This window comes from Eulemur rufifrons, chromosome 23, assembly GCF_041146395.1.
Source record: "Eulemur rufifrons isolate Redbay chromosome 23, OSU_ERuf_1, whole genome shotgun sequence".
In the NCBI taxonomy this organism is placed as follows: Eukaryota; Metazoa; Chordata; class Mammalia; order Primates; family Lemuridae; genus Eulemur; species Eulemur rufifrons.
In genome coordinates this window covers 2,943,101-2,962,749 of record NC_091005.1, presented here as the reverse complement: position 1 = coordinate 2,962,749, position 19,649 = coordinate 2,943,101, and the positions used below count along the sequence as shown (strand labels likewise).

Below are 19,649 nucleotides of genomic sequence, written 5' to 3'. Positions count from 1 at the left end.
AATTCAGTTGATGAAAAAAAATCATTTTACGTCACTGGGAAAAAGACATACCATTTAATATAAAAGCTATTGAGACTTCATTTGTGGGTAAGATAGAGGTGTATTTTAAAATACATTTTGAATGGATCAAAGATTTAGAAGTAAAAATGGAAACCACAGAGGAAAATGTTTTGTTTTGTTTTTTTTTTAATTCTCAGAGAAGGACTTCCTAAGCAAACTGCAAATCCCAGAAGCCTTACAGAGAAATGCTGGCAAATATGACATAAATGGTAAAATATATGTACAGGAAAAGGTGATAAAGTCAAACAAACTGTAAACATTTACCATACATGGCAACTGCTATTTTGCTTCACTCAAAAAAGCACCCTTTGCAAATCAATAAGAAAAAGACCCACAGCACAGAAAACCAGAAGGAAAGCACAGAGACAGCTTTTTAAAAATGAACCTGTTCACTGTCACATGTCAGAGAAATTTCAACATGATTTCATCCGTCAGGCAAGCAAAAACTAAGTTTCAACACAGTATTGCTGAGAGCATGGCGGGCAGGCACTCCGGTATGTTAGGAGTATAACCTGAGCTCAGGAGGTTTATTAACCTGTCAACGTGTAAATAAAAAATATCTTTTAATCCAACAAATCCACTTCTAAGAGTTTATCCCACAGACAGTCACACCAAGACACAAAGGATGTTTACTCCAGCGGTGATTGGCTACAAAGCGCGTCCCAGCCTGACAACGGGACGAGAGACCCGACGGGCATCTGTATCCCAGGACACCACACAGTCGACAGAAGCAGCGGGAGCGACATGGGTGGGTACGGAGCAACCTCCGTTCTAAAACCCGGCACACGCCAGCGTGTAAAACACAGACACTCGGGTGTGCAACGAGTCACCTGTTTGAGGACATCTGAGTGATTTTAGCATCAGTGGTTTTGACTCTAAGAGAAAACAGCAGGAGAAGAGGCAGGAGGAGGACTCACCGTTCAAGTTACATCCTTTTATATGGCAACTTTTTTTTTTATCATGTACATGTTAATCCATTTAATTAAAGAAATTTAGTGGGGGAAAAGTAACAGTAGCCATGCTTGCAACATGGACTTTTTTTTTTTTTTTTTTGAGACAGTCTCACTTTGTTGCCCAGTCGGAAGTGCAGCGGCGTCATCACAGCTCACTGCAACCTCCACCTCCTGGGCTCAAGCGATCCTCCTGCCTCAGCCTCCCGAGTAGCTGGGACTACAGGCGTGTGCCACCAGGCCTAGCTAATTTTTCTATTTTGTATAGAGATAGGGTCTCGCTCTTGAACTCCTGGGTTCAAGCGATCCTCCTGCCTCAATCTCCTGAGGAGCTGGGACTACAGGCGTGTGCCACCACGCCTGGCTAATTTTTCTATTTTGTATACAGATGGGGTCTCGCTCTTGAACTCCTGGGTTCAAGCGATCCTCCTGCCTCAGCCTCCCAGAGTGCTAGGATTACAGGCGTGAGCCGCCAGGCCCAGCCCATATTTTTTTTATTTTTTAACCTCTTCCTTCTAGCACTTTCTGGGCCCCTGATGAGTCTTCACTCGTAGAAGGCCTCCAGTCCTTAGAACCCGAGTCCAGGTTTCTCAGACCAGCGAAGGCCCCGCCAGGTCTGCCACAGCCTACACAGGTCTGCGTGCCGAGAGGCAGAATCTCATCCCAGGAGAAGCGCACGGACGGGGCTCCAGCCCCAGGGTCCCAAGCACCTGGGCAGGCGCCCTCGCTTCTCGGTGCGAGTGTCCGTCTCGGCCAGCAGATCCCCCCTTGTGACCTGCACCCTCGCCAGGGCAAGCTCAAGGTGGAAATCGTGCGGGTGACAAAACCGTAACCCTCCTGGCAGCCGTTAAGCAGAGGCGGCAATGAATGGTATTCAAGGCACAGACGCTGACAGACCTTTCATTAGTGAGGTATTTCATTGCATTTTTATTTAAAAAAAAAAATTCCAAAACAGAGTTACAATGGGGACCTAATTCTTTGGATTTATGGTAGAGATAGGTTCCCAAAAAGCCATTGAAAACTGGCGTTTTATAAGGAGTATCATCAAGGCTAAGGCCCTGTCTGTGCCGGGCTCCCGCGCCTCCGTGCACCGTCTGAGCCTGCACCTTTCTCTGGAAGGCTGACCTGCAAGGCTCTGCCTCGGTCGGGGATATTGCTAAGCGGAAGGTTTGATGAGCTGCCCTGCAAAATCCGAACCGCTACATTTACTATGGCTTATAATCAAGGTAAACTATAATACCAAAAGGCCGCGTTTTTTCCCCATCAGATCTGCAAAAGGTCAAAATTTATAACAAAAGACTAGAGGAAGAGGTATATGTCTGAGAAAAGAGCCCACAGTTCCTTCAAGCAGGGAATTCTCGCTGTGCACACTGGTGCCTCATGGCGTGCGGTTTTCCAGACCTGGGGCAGAGGGGAGCCGGCAGCTCTGTTCACAGGCCCGATCCACCTCCTAATCATCAGCATTTCAGGATCACTGGAGTTTGTTTACAGTGAGTCTACACTGTTGAGTTACCCATCATCCCCTTGGGGAGCAGCCCTGGGCAAATGGCGGTACCGAGGGCTGTGACTCGGCCTGGAGGTCTAGAGCCCAGGCCAGCGCTGGGACGTCCCTCACTACTGACGTACAGGGTGGGTCATACGTGTATATCGACCAAGCTCCCAGACTCAGAACGACAACTCGGCTTCCCCCGACTGTCCCACTAGTTCATGGCACAGATTCATTTAAAAGCAGCTGCGAGAGCGAGATGTGGAACGTTCGTTACAAACACCTCCTGAGGGACCACGCCACCATGAGACCATTTCCCCCATTAATACACTGTTCATGCTTAAAAAGAAATACAGAAATCCCACGCCATTAGAAGCTGCACACAAAAGTCAGCAAGACTCTCACCCAATCCTGTCTGTTATTTCCCAGTCAGAACTGACCATCGAGGCGCGGAAGGGGTGGCAGAAGCAGAAGCTACGTGACCCCAGAGGATGGAGCCCCTCCCCACGGAGAGCACTCACGCTCCCACAAACGCTGATTCCAGCAGAGCGGGAACGTCTCAGCGTCCTAGGATTTCGCTAATACGAAAGGAACCAAGTGTAAGACGAAGTCACTCATTTGCCACTTAAGGTTTCTGGGGGATGCGCCTACCGGTCAGCCCACGGCCCCACAGGCGTTTTCCTGGCACTGGCTCTGTGCTGTTCAGCCAGGACCACCGGCTCTCTGGTAAAGTTAAACCAACGTGGGAGGGGAGGGGACAGCAGACGGCGCCTTCTATCCAGCCGATCCGGGCCGGCCCCCCCTCACTGGTCCTCCGGGACCTCCCGGAGCCCTTCGCTGTGGCGAGTCCGCCCGCTGATCTCCAGCAGGGCCCGGGCCTCGGGGTCCACGTCCAGGATGCTCTTGTTGCTCTTGGCCTGGGGAAGCGGGAAAAGGGGCTGTGTCAATGACAAGCAGGGAGAGATGAGGGGCTCCCCAATAACCAAGAACTAGCACTGACTTCCTGCTATTTCCCAGCTGCCTGGAGGGAATCAGAATTCTACTGTTGCTACACACATGTCGCACACAGTTCCCTGAGGCCGCCCACTCTGGATTCCACCATCGGGAGGGTACGAGATGTCACAAGAGGTACAAAGGGCTCACAAAGTCAAGATCAATCACAGAGCCAGGGAACTAGGAGGAACTCCAGACCCCCTCATCTTGCAGATGGGGAGAACCACTGGGTTCACACCTTGGGTGGGTCCCCCACCCCAGGCTGCTCTACTAAACCGTCCACAAATCCCAGGCAAGACTTCCAGCTGTGCAGCTCCCATGGCCAACAACAGCTGCCAGAAACAAATTTGGAATAAGCAATCCCCATATGGAGGAGTGAAGCCGAGAAAACAGAGAAACCTCCCCCCCCACACACACACCAAGGCCCCTGCCCGGGACAGAGAGAACACTCCACTCACCAGCTCCGACTCCGAGGGGTCTCCCACCGCCCACACCTCCATCTTGTCAAACCGGAAGTGCTCCTTGGCAGACAGCTGCGGGCTGTTGTACGTGGTGCACGTGGGCTTGGCTTTGCTGTGTCCTTTCCCGAAATCGACGTCCACCCAGAGCCCAAAGTAATGGTGCTGCCCCCCCATGCCCTGCAGAAGCCACGCAGAGAACTGCGTCAGCTCCTGGCCCCAAAACACTGAATGCCGCGAGCCTGTGCCTCCCGTGAACACCTGCCGGGATGGGGCTGACAGTGGGGACCGCGACCTTCTTGTTTTCCCCAGCTGAGATGTATATGCTGCTGCGGTTCCAGCATCACTTCCCAGCGACTCCAGACACCCCCCCCCCCCGCCCATTAAGGGGCGAAGCTGACACTTGCAAACCCACGTGTGGGGGCCCCCTCCCTCCCCCTCACTTCTGGGCAGGGATCCCCGTCCGTACACAGGCCAGGAACTGAGCTCCGAGCACGTAAGTGACTTACTCAAGGACCACACAGGGGCCACGCTCACCCCAGCTGGAGCTCCGTTACCTGCCGGCCACACCCCACAGCCCAGTGACCCCAGCCCGAGGGCTGCCCCCACCCAGCATCACCAGGTGTAAGGAGGATGGGTCTGGCTCTGATGGCATCTCAAGCCATGCAGGCCACACACCCATCATCTGAGAGCCAGGAAAATGGGCCCAATGGGGCCACGTCCTTCCCTAAGGGAAATCCCGTATTAGTTGCCACTGGGACAGCCCTGGGACCAGAGGTAGAATGAACTGGGTATGGCCCAGGTGACAAGCTGAATGCCACGCAGTTCTCCCTTGACTTTTGGGGGGAACACGTCATGCTGACCATCAGGATCAACCCCTGCGTGGGGTCGAGGTCACGATGGTGGGACAGGCTCGTCCCCAATTCCTACCAGTCCGTTCGGGATCGTCTGCTGTCCGTGGTTCAGGTACATGTAGTGGTCATTGTAGCCCGTGTGCGTGTACACGGCCATGCGGGGGGCGATGGAGAACAGGAAGCATTTGTTGTCCCCTGAAAGTGACCAGAGAGCAAAACAAACAGAGTCACTGTGTCTGGGCTGGGCCCAAAAGAGCAGGAGCCGCTACCAAGCTTCGGCTTAGAAAGCAAAGCAGCCGGGACCACCTCACCTGCCCCCAGGTGCCCTGACTCGCCACACACCCGGACGTCAGAGTCTCAGGGACCAGGGCAGCTGCCTAGGGACCCAGGTGGATGAGCTAGGGGTGCGGGGATTAGAACGGGGGATGGGATAGCTGTTCTGGGGACGTCTTTTAGCTGTGGCCGGGGAGCAGAGGTCAGAACTCTGCCCGCTGTTTGGCCAAGCAATGACACCAGAGACAGCAGGTTCCCTTAGCTCATGAGCAAGGGGCAGGTGGCCACTCTGCAGATGCTGACGGCTCACACAGGCAGGAGACACTGGTGTGGGGCTGTCCCCAACCTGGGAGTACGTGCCATCCGTGAGAGAGGAAACCTGCAGACGCAGGGCTGCACAACTGGGAAGGGGACAATGAAAGGTGACCGTCTGTCCATGGCACAGGGGTGGGCACACATGCCAGTAACAGAAAGGCACCAGTCAGAACTCTGGGAGTGACGGGGTCCTGGCCTCAGACCCCTTCATCCCCTAAGCGCCTTCAGCGCTAGGGAGAGGGGTGGAGGCTCGCTCGCGTCCGGAGCTGCCCATGGCGTCCTGAGGACCTGCTGCCGCCTGGACGCAGACACCGTGAGGCTCGAGTGATGTCGGAACAAGCCAACAGCCGGCAGAGGGCTGAGCACAGGGCAGTGGGGACGGGCTCTTTGTTAGGCAAAAAGGAAGCCCTGGGAGGCAGGCTGGGAGCATGAGTGCAGAGGGCAGAGGTGAAGGGGCAGCGAGATCCAGAGGGGCCTCAGGGAGGAGGGCGGCAGAGCGCGGGCGGTCCAGACAGACCCACGGGGCTCTGCGGTCAGGGCCAGCTTCTGGAGGCCCCCAAGGTCGGGAGGGACGTCCTGACACAGAGACGGCTGGGGAGAGCCACTCCGTGGAGGAAGGATCCCACGCGGGGACAAGGCGTGGGCGCACAGGAAACAGCAGGGCTTGGGCGTGCAGGGGTGGGAGGAGGAGGGTAGCAAGGTTAGGAAGGTCAGCTGGAACTGCACAGTGGACGGGCGTGGCTCCGGGCTGGAGGCTCCGGCAGCCCCAGAGGGTGGAGGGTTGATGAACCTGCCGCAGCGCCCCCCACCCCCCCGGCACTCTGCTTTGCAATCCTAACGATGTCATTTGACACACATCCGCTGGTCCAGCTAAGTGAGGTGTCAGGGCCACAGAGCGTGGGCCCCTCGGCTGCAACGAGCCCACCCTCCAGTCCATGCTGAGGGCTGCTCTCAGTGGGGAAGGCCACGTGGGGGAAACATCACTCTCTAGGACACAGGGCAAGGACCCAGTGAGTCACTGTCATCTGTAATAGAAAGCCAAGCCAACAGCAAGGGCTCCTTATCTAATTCTCACATTAATAACACTGTACCATGCAGCAAACACCGCCTGGCACCAGCTGCTAGCAAGCTCCGTGCCCACATGGTGCAGCTCCGTGTCATTCCGGGGGACTGAGGCCCAGAGAATCGAGCACCTTGCCCACGGCCAGAGCCAGAGCCAGGACTCAAAATCCTGTCTGCTCAATCCAGTGCCTCGGGCCTTTCAACTGCAACCCACAAAACACAAGCAACAATGAAGTGACCCTACGGTTATCAAGCCACATAAAGTCTCAGGTATCAGAGGTTACCATTTCCAGGACCAATGGACAGAACACTCTGAACTTGACCCGAAGCCCACGGATTTGCACCCGCTGTGGTGCAAGGCTGCCCTCTGCCACAATTTCATCCTCATATTCAGAACAGAATGAATTCAAATTGGAAAACTTTGAGTCATTGTATTTTTCCATATTGCTCGGGAAGATTAAGTCTGCTTGTTAATAAAACATTAAGACCTGGCAGAGTCGATCTGAAGTTAATATTAAAGGACCTGGAGGTGGCAGCAGCTTTGCCTGTAATGAGGGTTTTTTCATATCCTAAAGCGTGGCCTCCGAATGCGCCGTGAGGCGGAGCAGCCCGCAATTTCCCCAAAGCCCAGAGGTCGGACCGGCGGGGGAAGATGCCCCGTCCCTGTGACGTGGCGGCAGAGAAAGGTGAGTGTGCAGAAAAGAAACGTAGCAACTGCTGTTTCTAGAAAGGCCCTCTGCAGGGCCAGCCCTTGGCTGGCATCTGGCAACTTTGATTTGGGGAGGGGTCTTGCCATTCCCACAACTAGAATAAAGATTTGGAACATTGTAAAACCTAGAAATAAGTCAAATCCTAGAAACAGCATCTAGGAGATAGAGGTACCAATCCCTCCACCCAGGGATTCCTCCTACCCTCCCCAGCCAAATGGCCAGCCAGCCTCTACCGAAAGCGTCCAGTAACGGCCACTCTACCTGGACACAGCTGCCGGCCTGCAGAAGTTCTGCCTGGTGGGGGGAAGATGCCAGTCCCAGAGGCACGTGCTCAGACGGGACGGACGGGGGAGACACACCCACAGCAAACCCCGGGGAAGGCGGCCTACCTTGGAGTGCAGACAGCAGCCTGCCCTGGGCAACGCACCTTTGTAAACATTTTTTTTTTTTTTTTTTAATTTTTTTTTTTTTTGAGACAGAGTCTCACTCTGTTGCCCGGGCTAGAGTGAGTGCCGTGGCGTCAGCCTAGCTCACAGCAACCTCAAACTCCTGGGCTCAAGCGATCCTCCTGCCTCAGCCTCCCGAGTAGCTGGGACTACAGGCATGCACCACCATGCCCGGCTAATTTTTTGTATATAATATTTTAGTTGTCCATATAATTTCTTTCTATTTTTAGTAGAGACGGGGTCTCACTCTTGCTCAGGCTGGTCTCGAACTCCTGACCTCGAGCGATCCACCCGCCTCGGCCTCCCAGAGTGCTAGGATTACAGGCGTGAGCCACCGCGCCCGGCCTGTAAACATTTTTAAAGGACAGTTTTTAAAAGAGTGTTCTTTGAGAGAAAGAAGATTTACTTAGAGCTGCTCATCCAGTGTGTTCAAGGCCACACAAAGAGCTTTGAATTTCCAACAAAACCACAAGACCAGGAAACTACGTGGCAGAAAAGAAAGGCAAAGGCTCCCACACACACAGTGGCAGGGGGGGACATCGGGAAGCGGCAGCACCCCCAGGTCCCTCTGAGGCACCGCAGCCCAACTTCTCCACGCCGTGTAGTAACACCGGGCCTGTACCCTCACCTGAAAACAGGCGGCAAGACCTGTCCTGTGCACTGCACCCCATTGCCAGGAGCAAGACGGAGACCCGTGACGCGGCGGCCACCGTAAAGCAGCACCTCGTCTGACTATCTCACCCCCTGTGTCTAGAGAGACACGTGGAGACGGAGGAGACCCTCTCTGCCACCTCCGCCCTCTGCCAGCGCTCAGGTGTCCACAGCAGCAGCCGTCTCGCCAGAGCGCCTCGCCGGTGCCATGCCACGCTGTGGAGTCCGGGTTGCCAAGTCTTACCTTGAAACTGAGGCTTGACCTCCCAGGAGCAGGAGGCAAACCCGCCGAACACGTGGCCGTCGTGGTCCTCAAGGACAGCCACGCAGGGGCCCCGGTGGGTGATGTGCCCACAGAGCTGGGAGAAGCTCTGCCCGTGGAGCTCAGATGAGAAGAGGAGGCGCCAGCGGTGCTGCCGCTCCCGGGGCAGGTGGGAGTTGACATAGGTGACCGAGAGGACGTCCAGGATGCTCTCAAACTTCCTGCCCTGGTCCACTTGACACTTGGGGACCAGGGTGCTCAGATCGAGGGACGAGCACGGGACGAGAAAGCCTTTGTGGATGACCACGCTCAGAAACACGGCCACGTGGGGCGCCCTGAACACCCAGTCCTCGATCGCGGCTCGGTCACACTTGCAGTCCTGCCACTGGGAGCCCAGGAGCCCCTCGCCATCTAGGGGAGGGGGATGCTCAATGTTAGTGGGGCCATTACGTCACCTTATTGCTGCTGTCTAAACCCTCGCTGACCCATGTGGAGAGGCTGCAGAGGGGCCGGGCAACTTACGGGGACCCTGGTAGTTGCTCTGGACAGAGCGGGTTCACTAGCTACAAATCATGCTTAACTGTTTCCAAGTAGCATCTGTTGTCCTATCTGCCATCTCCTACCTACTAAGACTGGAGGTGACAGAGTGACACTATGGGAGCACACACCTGGGACTCACACAGCCTGGCTTCAAACCCTGGCTCACTATCTGCGTGACCTTGGCAAGGTCTTCTCTGACTCAGTTTCCTCATGTGTAAAATGGAGGTAATAATGCTAGAGCCTACCTCGTTTGGTTGTTACAAGGAAGAGAGGAGCGTTTATGTTTTAAGCTCTTACTGACATGTGCAAAGGCTCAATTTAGCGCTACTGTAATTGCCAACCTACGGAGATTCTGGATCTAAGCTGAAATAATGATGTCTTCTCTAACTCAGGTTCCTTTTATTAACCAGAAATGTAAAACCTGATTAATCTTCTACTTCCCAACTTCCATGATGTTTCAAAATTCCTATCATTCTAATTAAAATATTTTTCCAATAGTTTCATTTCTCATTACCTGTCTATTACTTGAAATCTTAAGGACAATTTTAATCATTCAACTTAAATTTTGCTACTAAAATTATGACTTTAATATTCTATGATTCTTTTAAAACACACTGACTCTAAACTGATGAATGGTTCACCCACAAGGCAAACTACTGATACTTATATTTATTATATTTTTATTATTTCCAAGTTTCAAACACCTCACTTAATTTTTGAATATAACCTATTTCAAATTGCATTTAAAAATCTGGCTTTATAGCAAAAGAGCAACACATTTATAAAGTCTACTTTGCAAAGAGATTTACCACAAGGTTTTTTTTTAAATCCCAATTTAAATACATACTGTTTCTCACCCAATAGAATACACATTCTTCTCAAGCGCACATTGAGCATTATCTAGAATAGACCAAACTAGGGGCCATAAAGGATGCCTCAATAAATTTTAAAGACTTGAAATCATACAAAATCATATTCTCCAACCATAATAAAATGAAACTAAAAATCATTAACACAAGGCAATTTGAGGAATTCACAAATATGTAGAAACTAAATAACATACTTCTACATAGCTAATAGGCCAAAGAAAAAATCATAAGGGACATTGGAAAATACTGAGATGAATGAAAACAAAACATAACATACCAAAAATTATGGGATGCAGCTAAATCAATGCTCAGAGGAAAATTTATAGCTATAAACGCCAATATTGAAAAAGAGGAGAGATCTCAAAACAATAACCTAACATTCCACCTTAAGAAACTATTAATAGGAAAAGATAACCAAACTAAACCTAAAGCAAGCAGAAGGAGATTTAAAAAACAGGGCAAAAATAAATTAAATTGCCTCTCAGCCATTCACTTCAGTCTGTCCTTAATCAAAGAAGGGTCTAGAAAAACAATGGGAGGCTGGGCGGATGGGAATCAATGAAATCAAAAGTTGGTTCTTTGAAAACACCAGCAACAAATTGTGAAAACTTTAGCTAGACTGACAAAGAGAAAACATAGAGAGCACTCAAATTACTCAAACCGGGAACGGAAGTGGGGACATGGCCACTGCTTTTGCGGAAATGAGGAGGATCACGAGGAAACACTAAGAAGAACTGTATGCCGACAAATCAGATGACCTAGGACGAGGTTGGGGGGCTCACACTTCCCGATTTCAAAACTTAACTGCAGGGCTACAGTAATGGAAACAGCAGGTACCACTCTAGACTCGAGGTCTGAATCGCCGAGCACTTGCCTTGCAGCTTCATCTCTGAGAGTAGCTGAGCCGCCAGCACCTGCACCCGGGGGGCGGGACCTGGGGCCTTCTGAGTCCAGCCCTTCAGCTCCTGCCTGTGGTTTAGCACGTGCACCACAGAGCCCACCAGGTCCTCTGTAAACTTTAAGATCAGTTTTGCCATTAGAAACGGTCCCGCTGGAACCTGAGATCTAAGTCATATCACAACATGGAGAAAGGCAATTTTATCTCTTTCATGCCAGCTGTAATGGGCCACAACTCGGGGAAAAATTATGCAGTTTATGTAGTTGTTTTCTAATGATACACTTGGCTGGCCTAGAAGTTTTGCCAAAGCCTTTGTCCAGGTGTTCTGACCTTGACCAGACAGTTATGCAGTCTAGGGTTCCCCAAGGGTGGGCAGCCCCACGATGCCTCCATCAGCCACGTAGCTGGCCTAAGTCCCCACCCTGAGAACACCAAGACTGCTTAGGAGGTGGCAAAGGACCTCGAAGCCGCTCTACCTTTTGGACTTCGCTGGCTCTCACAGGCCCGTCTGTGGCAGAAATCATTTTCAGAATCACCAGGCTCTTTTCCTCGGAGTTTCCTTTCAACAGGTGGGACATGGACGCTGTGAATTGCTCCTGGGACACACGCTCGCTGGGCCCCTTCGCCTTCCCCGTCAAGTCGACTCTCCGCATGCCATCGTACAGTCTGGTGACCATCTCCGGGGGAAGAGCCTCCCCAACGTGGTTCTGCCGGGGACAAGCGGGAGAGAAGACCGCAAGTTAAACTTGTTAGTGTCACAAAAAGACCCGAAGGGGGCCAAGACCAACCACTGCTGCCCCCAGTGCTTCCATCAGCCCCTGAACCCTCCTACATCCCACGTGTACCATCTCCCCCGCCCCACCTAAGCACCTAGGTATGGCTGTTCCCACCATGCCTCCCAACTTTCCACTCTCCCCAAACTGGCCATGTCGTCCTGCCTCTGGCCACCACCTGCTCCTCACTCTGCCTAGAACATCGTCGTCATTCTAGACTCCAACAGCTGCCACCTGCATGTCTGAATTTATTAACACACGTAACATACGTCTGTGTGTAGCTCACTCGGCCTCTATACGAGGGATTTCCAAATGTATTAGCCAGCTTTCACTTCTTACCCAAGTTCTTTGTGCTCAATATGCATTTTTCATTAATTTGTATTTACATTTTAATTCCTAATGCCTGGACAATAACATTCTGTAAGTATTCGTTCTCCTTTTTGGCTGCAGCGTCAAATCTGATTTGATCCAGGGATTACAAGTAAATGGTGCGAGAGCAAATCACAAGCACGTCACCAGCTTCCTGCAGAGTAGGATCCGAAAGATGGAGTCTCCCGTAACAACTGACTCGGTACCACACCGTTCGTCACTCCATCAATACTCTACAGTGCTTCTAAGGCAGGTTTCTGTGCTCACTGCTCAATAAGAATATTCCTTTTTCTGCCAGTGTTTGCAAAGTTCTATTAGAAAAACCACCTCTCATTCCTTCCCAAAGAAAACGTTTTTCAGTCACCAAGGTCTAATGATCCACTCTTACCCATGTTTATCTCGATAAACACTCGTGAACATTAAGCACCCACTCTGCAGTCCAGTCTGTCACTGGCCTGTCTGGTTCTGCTTGCTCCAACTTAGTGGTGTGTGCCCCAGGCCCACGGGTGTGCTTTTGGTCCGGTGGAGACACGTGCGTGTCAAACCACACAGCGGCGACCTGGGCCAGTTCCTCCTCTGTAACATGTGCGTGCAGGGCAGATCCCACTGCCCCGTGTCAGCTCCCATCCTGTATGTTCCAGAAGGGGAGGCTGGTGGAACGCCTTCCCAGACTCCCAGGAAGATGAGCTGAGGGTATCTCTTTGCCAGTCTTGCCTTAGTCTGAGCACTCAAACATGCAGTTAAGAGCCCCACAGAATGGGGCAAAAAGATGGGGAAATGGGCAATTTTAACCCTTTGTAAGGTGAGCCTTGAATCTGAAACTTCATTATTTTGTTAGGAGTATCATAAAATTTCTAAGGCATCAAACACTCATAAATTCTAGAGATAAAGGTGCACTTGAAATGTTATGGTTACTGAACCTACGAGTCCACGAAGGCAGATCTATGATTCCGTCTCCCGGATGGCAGTCAAGAGATACTGGTTTGAGAGACAGAAAGCAAGCTGTCCCCTTTGGTGTCAATCTCAAGTTGGAAATGTCCCCAAAACGTTGTGTAAATAATTCATTATTTACTCTGACTGCCTTTCTTTAGTACAGATAAGAGTATTGATTTCAAAAAAGGGGAGGGATGTGTTTAGGTATTGTGCATGGCTCATGTCTGCTACAAGGGCAGAGCAGAATAGTTGCAACAGAGACCACACAGCCACAAAGCCAAAAATACACGCTATCTGGCCCTTTACAGAAAACAAACTGTTTACTGTTCCCATTCAACTGTCTTACAAAATAGGGAGCCAATTTTGGCCCGAGGGCCATAGTTTACAGCCCCCTGGTGCCCAGCTAAACCTTAACTACTGATTGCTACTCTTGCCTTCAGTGCCTGCAGAGAGAAGGACTTGGGTGAGGTTTGTGAGCTGTTTTCATCCAACGACAGAGCGACGAACAATCTGTCCACCTCAGCCTGTTCCTCAGGAAGAAACCGCGAACAAAAATTCTGCCCCAAGCGGCTTTTGCTGTTCCCCATCTCTCCTGATATCCGGCAGAATTCTCTGCAGAAGGAAAAGACACAGTGTTAGAAAAATCAAAATGCAATAATGATAGAAACTAAATGTTGATAATTAGATGGTCAAGTTAATAAATATTGATTTAGCTGCAAAATGCAGCCAACACACAGTAGAGGTACATGATATTGTTTCAGGGTGTCAGAAATTAACAGTTGGCACAAATAAAGTGGGGAAGCCCTCCCCCACTCCTCGCTGACTCCCGTGGACTACCTACGTGTGCCCATGGTGGTCAAACAACAGTCTGGACTTCTTTATCTGAAAACAGTTCCCAAACTAACGTGATTAAAAGGTAGAACAAAAAATCTGTATTTTAATCAATCTAAATAATCATTTCTTTAAAACCTGTGTTGAAAAATATATCTAAGGCTGAACAATCACATGTATTTGAATCAAATCACCACCCTAATAAGACTGCCTATAAAGTGCACACGCTGGTCAACAAGTTTTTCCTTCGTGACCCTGGCTCTGCCTTCTGCTAGCTGTGCAGTCTTGGGCAAGCTACTGGAACTCTCCGTGCCTCGATTTCCCCACTCGTAAAATGGGAGTAATCACGGTATGATTGTTGTGACAATGAAACAAGTTAGTCAAAGCAAAGGGCTGAGAACGGCCAGCCCTGACCTTGCCTTGCCTGCGAGATCCCAGCCAGCGAGCCTCACCTGTCCGAGGTGCTGAAGGAGCATTAACAGCAATCGGCACCCAGTGGCAGGTGACCCGCGGCCTGGTTCGCTGTCACTAACCTCATTACAGAAAGAGATCAGGTGCCAACAGATCAGAGGACTCAAACATTAAAGCACAGGTGGAGACGAAAAAAAATCTCTGAAGAGGCAAAGTGCTGTGACTATTAAATTCCTGTCCTTAGACTTTTTCTGGAAACCCTGTGTTGGTGAGACTGCTAGAGACAACCACGCTCTCCCCACAAGCAACTCGACAAGCTCAGTCAGTGTGACAGTTCCTGCTGGTCTGTAGCCAGCGAGCGTTCATGTTTTCTGCGGCAAGTTCTCCTGGGCACTGATGCCGCCGGCAGGGGCATGTGATCGATCGGTGGAATATATTAACTGCAGACTCAATAAAGTTAGGAATCTCTTTCTCTCTGTGCTGCACTCTCTCCTACTCCTATCCCGAATCAGTGCGTATTTAAACATCAAATTATGACGCCTCATCTCCTAATTGAGCCCTACATGGTGACGATGTTTCTTGGGGCTTAGGCATAGATAGTTTGGTCCACTTGGTGGCCTCATAGAAGAGTTGTCGAAGAGGAGGGGTCTGCTTGGGTGCTGCTGCTCGGGCTGCACTCAGATTCCCAGAATCCCGGGAAAGCTTCCTTCCTGCTCAAAAACGAGGAATTGCTCTAGCAGGGGGACACAGCCTGGGGCTGAAAGGCTGCCAGCTAATCAGAAGCTTCCACATACTCCTTGATAGGGGCATCAGTGTATCCAGGGGTTGTGCCCCTAAGAGGTCACGAGTCCCCCCTCTTCCTCCAAGACACTGGCCTTCCTGACATCATTCACCCAACAAATAACCCGTCTCCTGGGCCAGGCCCATTGGAGAAAGCGGCACACACAGAAGCCTGCAAAGGCCTCGCCCTGCAGGGGCTTTGGGTCTAACAGGGGAGACAGAGATAAGGGCGCAGGGATCAGTGTGGATCGGGGGGTATGCAGACACCAGGAGTCAAGAGTGGAACATGTTCCAAAGGACTCATTCTGGCTGGCTCTTCAGGGACCCACAGGTGGTTCACATAGGAAGTGGGAACAGCACACATAGGCACAGTGAGAACATAGGGTCAGTGAGGTGAGGCTTGGCAAGGGTGGGAAACAGGGAACGGGGGAAAGGGGGAAGGGAGGAAGGAGGGAAGGGGACCCTGGCCTGCCCCGAAGCCCACCCCCAACCTCCTCCTGCTCCACTAAAAACAGGCTCCTCCACTGTTGTCTGCAAACAGCAACACGGTGCAGCCCTGCTCTCCCTCAGCGAGGCCGCAAACAGCTCTGAGAAAGGAACAGGGCTGGGCAACCCACCAATGGGCAGGAGCACAGACAGGTACGGAAGTGGAGCAGACCGGCCACACGGGGGTGTGCACAGGGCAGTGCCAGGACGCCAGGGTAGGCCCGGAAGCAGAGCAATGCCAGCAGCGCTGGTTTTTCAGGTAGGAGGGAGGAAGGCACGCAGGAGCCCCCAGTAGGAGCCACAGGGCTGGAGTCAGTGAGCGGTGGGAGGATGGGCAGCTCCTAAGAACACAGCCCTGTCCCCTGTGTCACCATTCTTAGCACCACTGGTGAAGGGACATGACTCAGAACAGCCCCAAGGGCAACCTGTCTCCTTTTAAAAAGCTGCCTGCAAGGTAAGATTAAGAAACGGCCATGGTACAAAGTGTTCCAAAATTAATCTATCCCAGTCTCAATCTCTGTAATGAGGTCAGAAATCTCTTTAATCAATTTTGAGGAGGAAATGAAGGCCTTTGATGTGTCCTGTGATAAGGCAGAAAAGGAAGGTCGGGAGAGCCCGAGTGCAGCCACCTTGACCAACCCCAGACTCCAACCACCCTGAACGAGAAGGCCAGCAAGTCGCCACCCAGGACCACCTGAGGATCAATGAATTACTAAAGCAGGTAGCCCACAAGCTGTCTGTGCTTACCTTCCTGTGACAGCAGTTTATGATTAACTTTTATGGTCTGACCTCAGGACAATGCTGGTCACATACGCGGTTTCAGAACATTTAGAAACGTTACCCTCGCCCATCTCCCTTGCTCAGGAGTCGACCCCTACCTACCATCTGTGGAGCAGGATCTGCTGTCTGTCTCTGTCTTAATAAAACTCTCCTGGCTCGTTCTTGAATTCTTTCTGGGAAGCCAAGAACCCACTAGGCAAGTTCAGGGGACTTTCCTCCCTTCATTGGGACACCCCTGCATCGCTTATTTCTCTCCAAATGCAAGTTCCTGAACTTTCAGTCCCTGACAAGTTTTCTCTGTCATGGAACTTCCGTGAGTACACCTTGGTAGGTGGGAAGATCTTTCCTCACCAGTTGTACATGACATAACCCTATACTAGTCCCAAGACTTCTGTAGGTTTACCTGTACCAAGTTTTCTTAGAGGACACACCTCAGTGTCATTTTAAGAGAGCACATTGAGATTGCTTGTACTAGTGGATCTCAACTGGGGGTAGCTCTGTCCCCCAGGAGCCATTTGGCAATGACTGGAGATATCTTTGGTTGTCACAGCTAGGGAGGGGAGTAGTGCTGGCGTCTAGCAGGTAGAGGCCAGAGATGCTGCTAAGCAACCTCCAGCGCACAGGACAGCCCTGCAATGAGGAACTGCCCAGCCCCAGAAGTCAGTGGGGCTGAAGGGGAGAAACCCTGGCTTCGGAGAATGCAGGATAGAGGGCAGAATAGGACGGTCCACCCTGAAGTACTCTGACATCCACAACGCTGGCCCCTCAGCACAGGGGCCCCAGGCTCTGTAGTTATGACATAAGCAAAAAACAGGAAGATCCAAGTTCCTACTGGCCTCCTAGGATGGCTGAGTCCACTCCCCCTCACAGCTTCTCTGGCTGGCTCCTGTCACTCTGGGCTCTTTCCACCCCAGCCTGCCAACGCCCAACCCTCTTCACCTCCAAGGGACCATCATCCTCTGAGCCCTGAAGGAGACCCTCAGTCTTCCCCTTCTCAGGAGATTCCAACGGCCTCATCTGGACAGAAGGCTTCGAGACCCGTTTACGTCCCAGAGCCCAGCGGCCCTTCTGCAAAGAGGCAGCTTGAGCCTGGGCAAGGAGTCCCTGGGGCAGAAGGTGACCTGTCCTGCTCGGGCCGCAGGCCGGCTTGGCCCCTGGCTAATGTGCAGGGGTGCTGGCCCGGGAACTGGACTCCGCTCGACTGTCCTGGAACGAGCCCAGTTGTGGTCCGAATCAGAAAGGAAGACACAAACCGGACACACACTTCAGTACATACCAACTGGCCGCCTCCGCAGAGGCGGTCCTTCCTCCCCGCGTCTACACAGCGCTCCCTTCGTGACAGCTGGCCTCGACCCTGGGGAAGGCACCTCCCCACCCTCCGATCCTCACCACGGGGACAGCGGGGCGCAGGGCGAGTCTGTGCCCCACTGACCGTGCCAGAGACCCTCGCTCGCTCCCGCCCGGCCGACCCCTCCCCACCCCCACCTCGGCCCACCCCGGCGGGGAGGTGCGGCGGGCGGGGAGGCCAAGGCCCGGGCCCACCCCGACACTGTCCGCTCCCAGCCCCACCCAGCTGGGCCTGTCGCCGGCTCGCGCCCGGCTCGGCTCAACGCCGCCCTCCGCCCAGCCGACCCCAGACCCGCCTTCTGGTCCGGTGGCGTCAGCAGCCCAGGGGTTTCCCTGAGGAGCTCCCCTGCCCCGTCGCCAGGCAACACTGCTGATCGGCGGGTATTTGCCCCAATCGCGGAAGCGGAAGCCAAGGGGCAGAACCCAAGACAAAGAATCAGCCAGTGGTGATGCACCTCCCAGGGAGTGGGCGGGTCCAGAGGGCAGGGGGCGGGGCAGGTCCGGGAAAGGCCGGCGGGCGGCGGCGGTGCGCGGGCCGGATTCCCGGGCGGGTAGGGAGCGGCTGGCGATGCGGCAGACGCCCGTCTCGGCTACCTGGGGTCCCGGGGCTGGAGCAGGGGTGCGGGGGGAGCTGGGAGATTGGGGAGCTCTGGGGTTGGGTCCGCCCGAGGGAAGGAGGGTGACCCCAGGGACTCCGCTGCGGGACCTCCGAGGCTGAAGCCCCAACTACCGGTCCCAGCCTAGCGCTTTGGACGACCCCCCCTCCTCCTGTTCCCCCCCACCCCACGACCGCCAGCTCCTCCCCAGGGTCGTGGGACGTGTCCCAGCCGCTCTAGTCTCAGCAGATGGACTCGCCTTGGCCCTCAACGGGCCCTTCTTCTGCTAGTGCCCGCCCACCCCCCCTCCAAACTGTCGCCTCCGTGTCTTCATCCCTTAGGTCATTTCTCAAACCTGCCGAAACCCAGTCCCAGGGACCCTGTCCCTAAGTCCAACGGACACCTTCAGTCCTCACACGCAGCGTTTGACACTTGGCATTCCTGCCCCATGGGAGCTCTGTCCTGGGCTCCTAGGGCCCTCGTTCCTGGCTCTGTCTCTCCCCTAGGTAGTTTTCACTCTGCTGGCTTCTGTCCTCATGCTTCTTCCTGTTCCCTTCTCCACCCCTGCATCCTTCCTGAAATGACATCATTCTCATGGCTTCAGTTCCCACCTGTCCACTGTGCTGATCCCCAAACCTGTACACCCTGCCGGTTGTCTACCCTGGACTCTGATGCCTCCTATCCACTTGTTTATCCAGCATCTCCACGAGGCTGTTTCACCAGCACCTCAAGCTCAGCTTCTTTCCCCAAAACTGCTTCTATTTACTTCCTACCTTGGTGCACATCACCACGTCTCATGGCCTGAGTCAGAGACCCGGAGTCATTCCGATGGGGCCGCCTCCCTCTCTCCCAGCCTCTGGTTCCTGACCAAATCTGTCTTGCCTCCAGTTCATGGCCGTACCTGCCCACTTCCCTCCACATTCTTAGGATCCGTGGTCAGGCCAGACTGCAGTAAGAGGCTCCTTCCCCCGCAATGGCACACTGAATCGCAAAAACCCATCTTGCCCCTCGGACTGAGGAATAGTATCAGCCTGAACTGTAAAAATCCACCTCGCTGTTCACCAATCTGGAACGACAGACTCAGATAAAACCAGCCGCACCGTTAACAAGGGACAGTATTTCTCAAGCACACACCCCAGCAGCTGTCCAGTATCTTAACCAGCAACTCCTTCCCTACTCACTGAGAACTTTGCTCTCTAACATCATTGATTAGCAGAAATTTTGCTGTTTGAAATTCTATTCCTAAGAGTGAAATAGCCTGCTCCTCCCTGCAGTGTTTGACACCCTTTGACACTGAAGCAGCCTGGGTTTCCAAGCCGGGTGAAGGGCGCCACATGAGCAGTTTCCAGACACGACGTTCCACGGCTCTCTTAACTTGGTGGTTCCCAAGGAAGCTGGAGCTGGGTCCCCGCTGTGGTCCAGACCTGATGCCGGCCCCTTCACTCTCAGCCTTGCTCTGAGCCTGTCGCCACAACGCCTCATCCACCCGCACCTGAACTCCACCTCTCCACAAATC

At 52.8% G+C, this 19,649-nt stretch overlaps 1 protein-coding gene across 2 annotated transcripts; it reads right to left on the bottom strand.

The window, feature by feature from the left end:
- Positions 1-1,945: 1,945 nt before the first annotated feature.
- On the bottom strand, positions 1,946-19,165 carry MEAK7 (MTOR associated protein, eak-7 homolog). 2 transcript variants are annotated; one of them, XM_069456690.1, is made up of 8 exons: positions 19,035-19,165; positions 13,337-13,514; positions 11,304-11,534; positions 10,804-10,945; positions 8,503-8,931; positions 4,878-4,996; positions 3,948-4,127; positions 1,946-3,413 (listed from the first exon to the last, which is right to left on the bottom strand). In XM_069456690.1, exons 1-8 carry the CDS (start codon positions 19,052-19,054, stop codon positions 3,300-3,302), a joined length of 1,413 nt encoding a protein of 470 aa, XP_069312791.1. In that variant the 5' UTR covers positions 19,055-19,165; the 3' UTR covers positions 1,946-3,299. The 2 variants fall into 2 exon arrangements, with proteins under 2 accessions (XP_069312791.1, XP_069312792.1); XM_069456691.1 differs by lacking the exons at positions 13,337-13,514; positions 19,035-19,165 and adding an exon at positions 12,358-12,571.
- Positions 19,166-19,649: the final 484 nt, after the last annotated feature.

What these genes read in the sequence shown, in the direction of transcription:
- MEAK7 (XM_069456690.1), bottom strand. Translation starts at nt 19,054, where the DNA reads ATGTGGAGGGAAGTGGGCAG. An exon ending in ATGTGGAGGGAAGTGGGCAG is followed by an intron (nt 13,515 to 19,034) that starts GTACGGCCATGA and finishes TTCCTTCTGCAG; the next exon opens with AGAATTCTGCCGGATATCAG. An exon ending in ACCCCTCGGAGTCGGAGCTG is followed by an intron (nt 3,414 to 3,947) that starts GTGAGTGGAGTG and finishes CCGCTTCCCCAG; the next exon opens with GCCAAGAGCAACAAGAGCAT.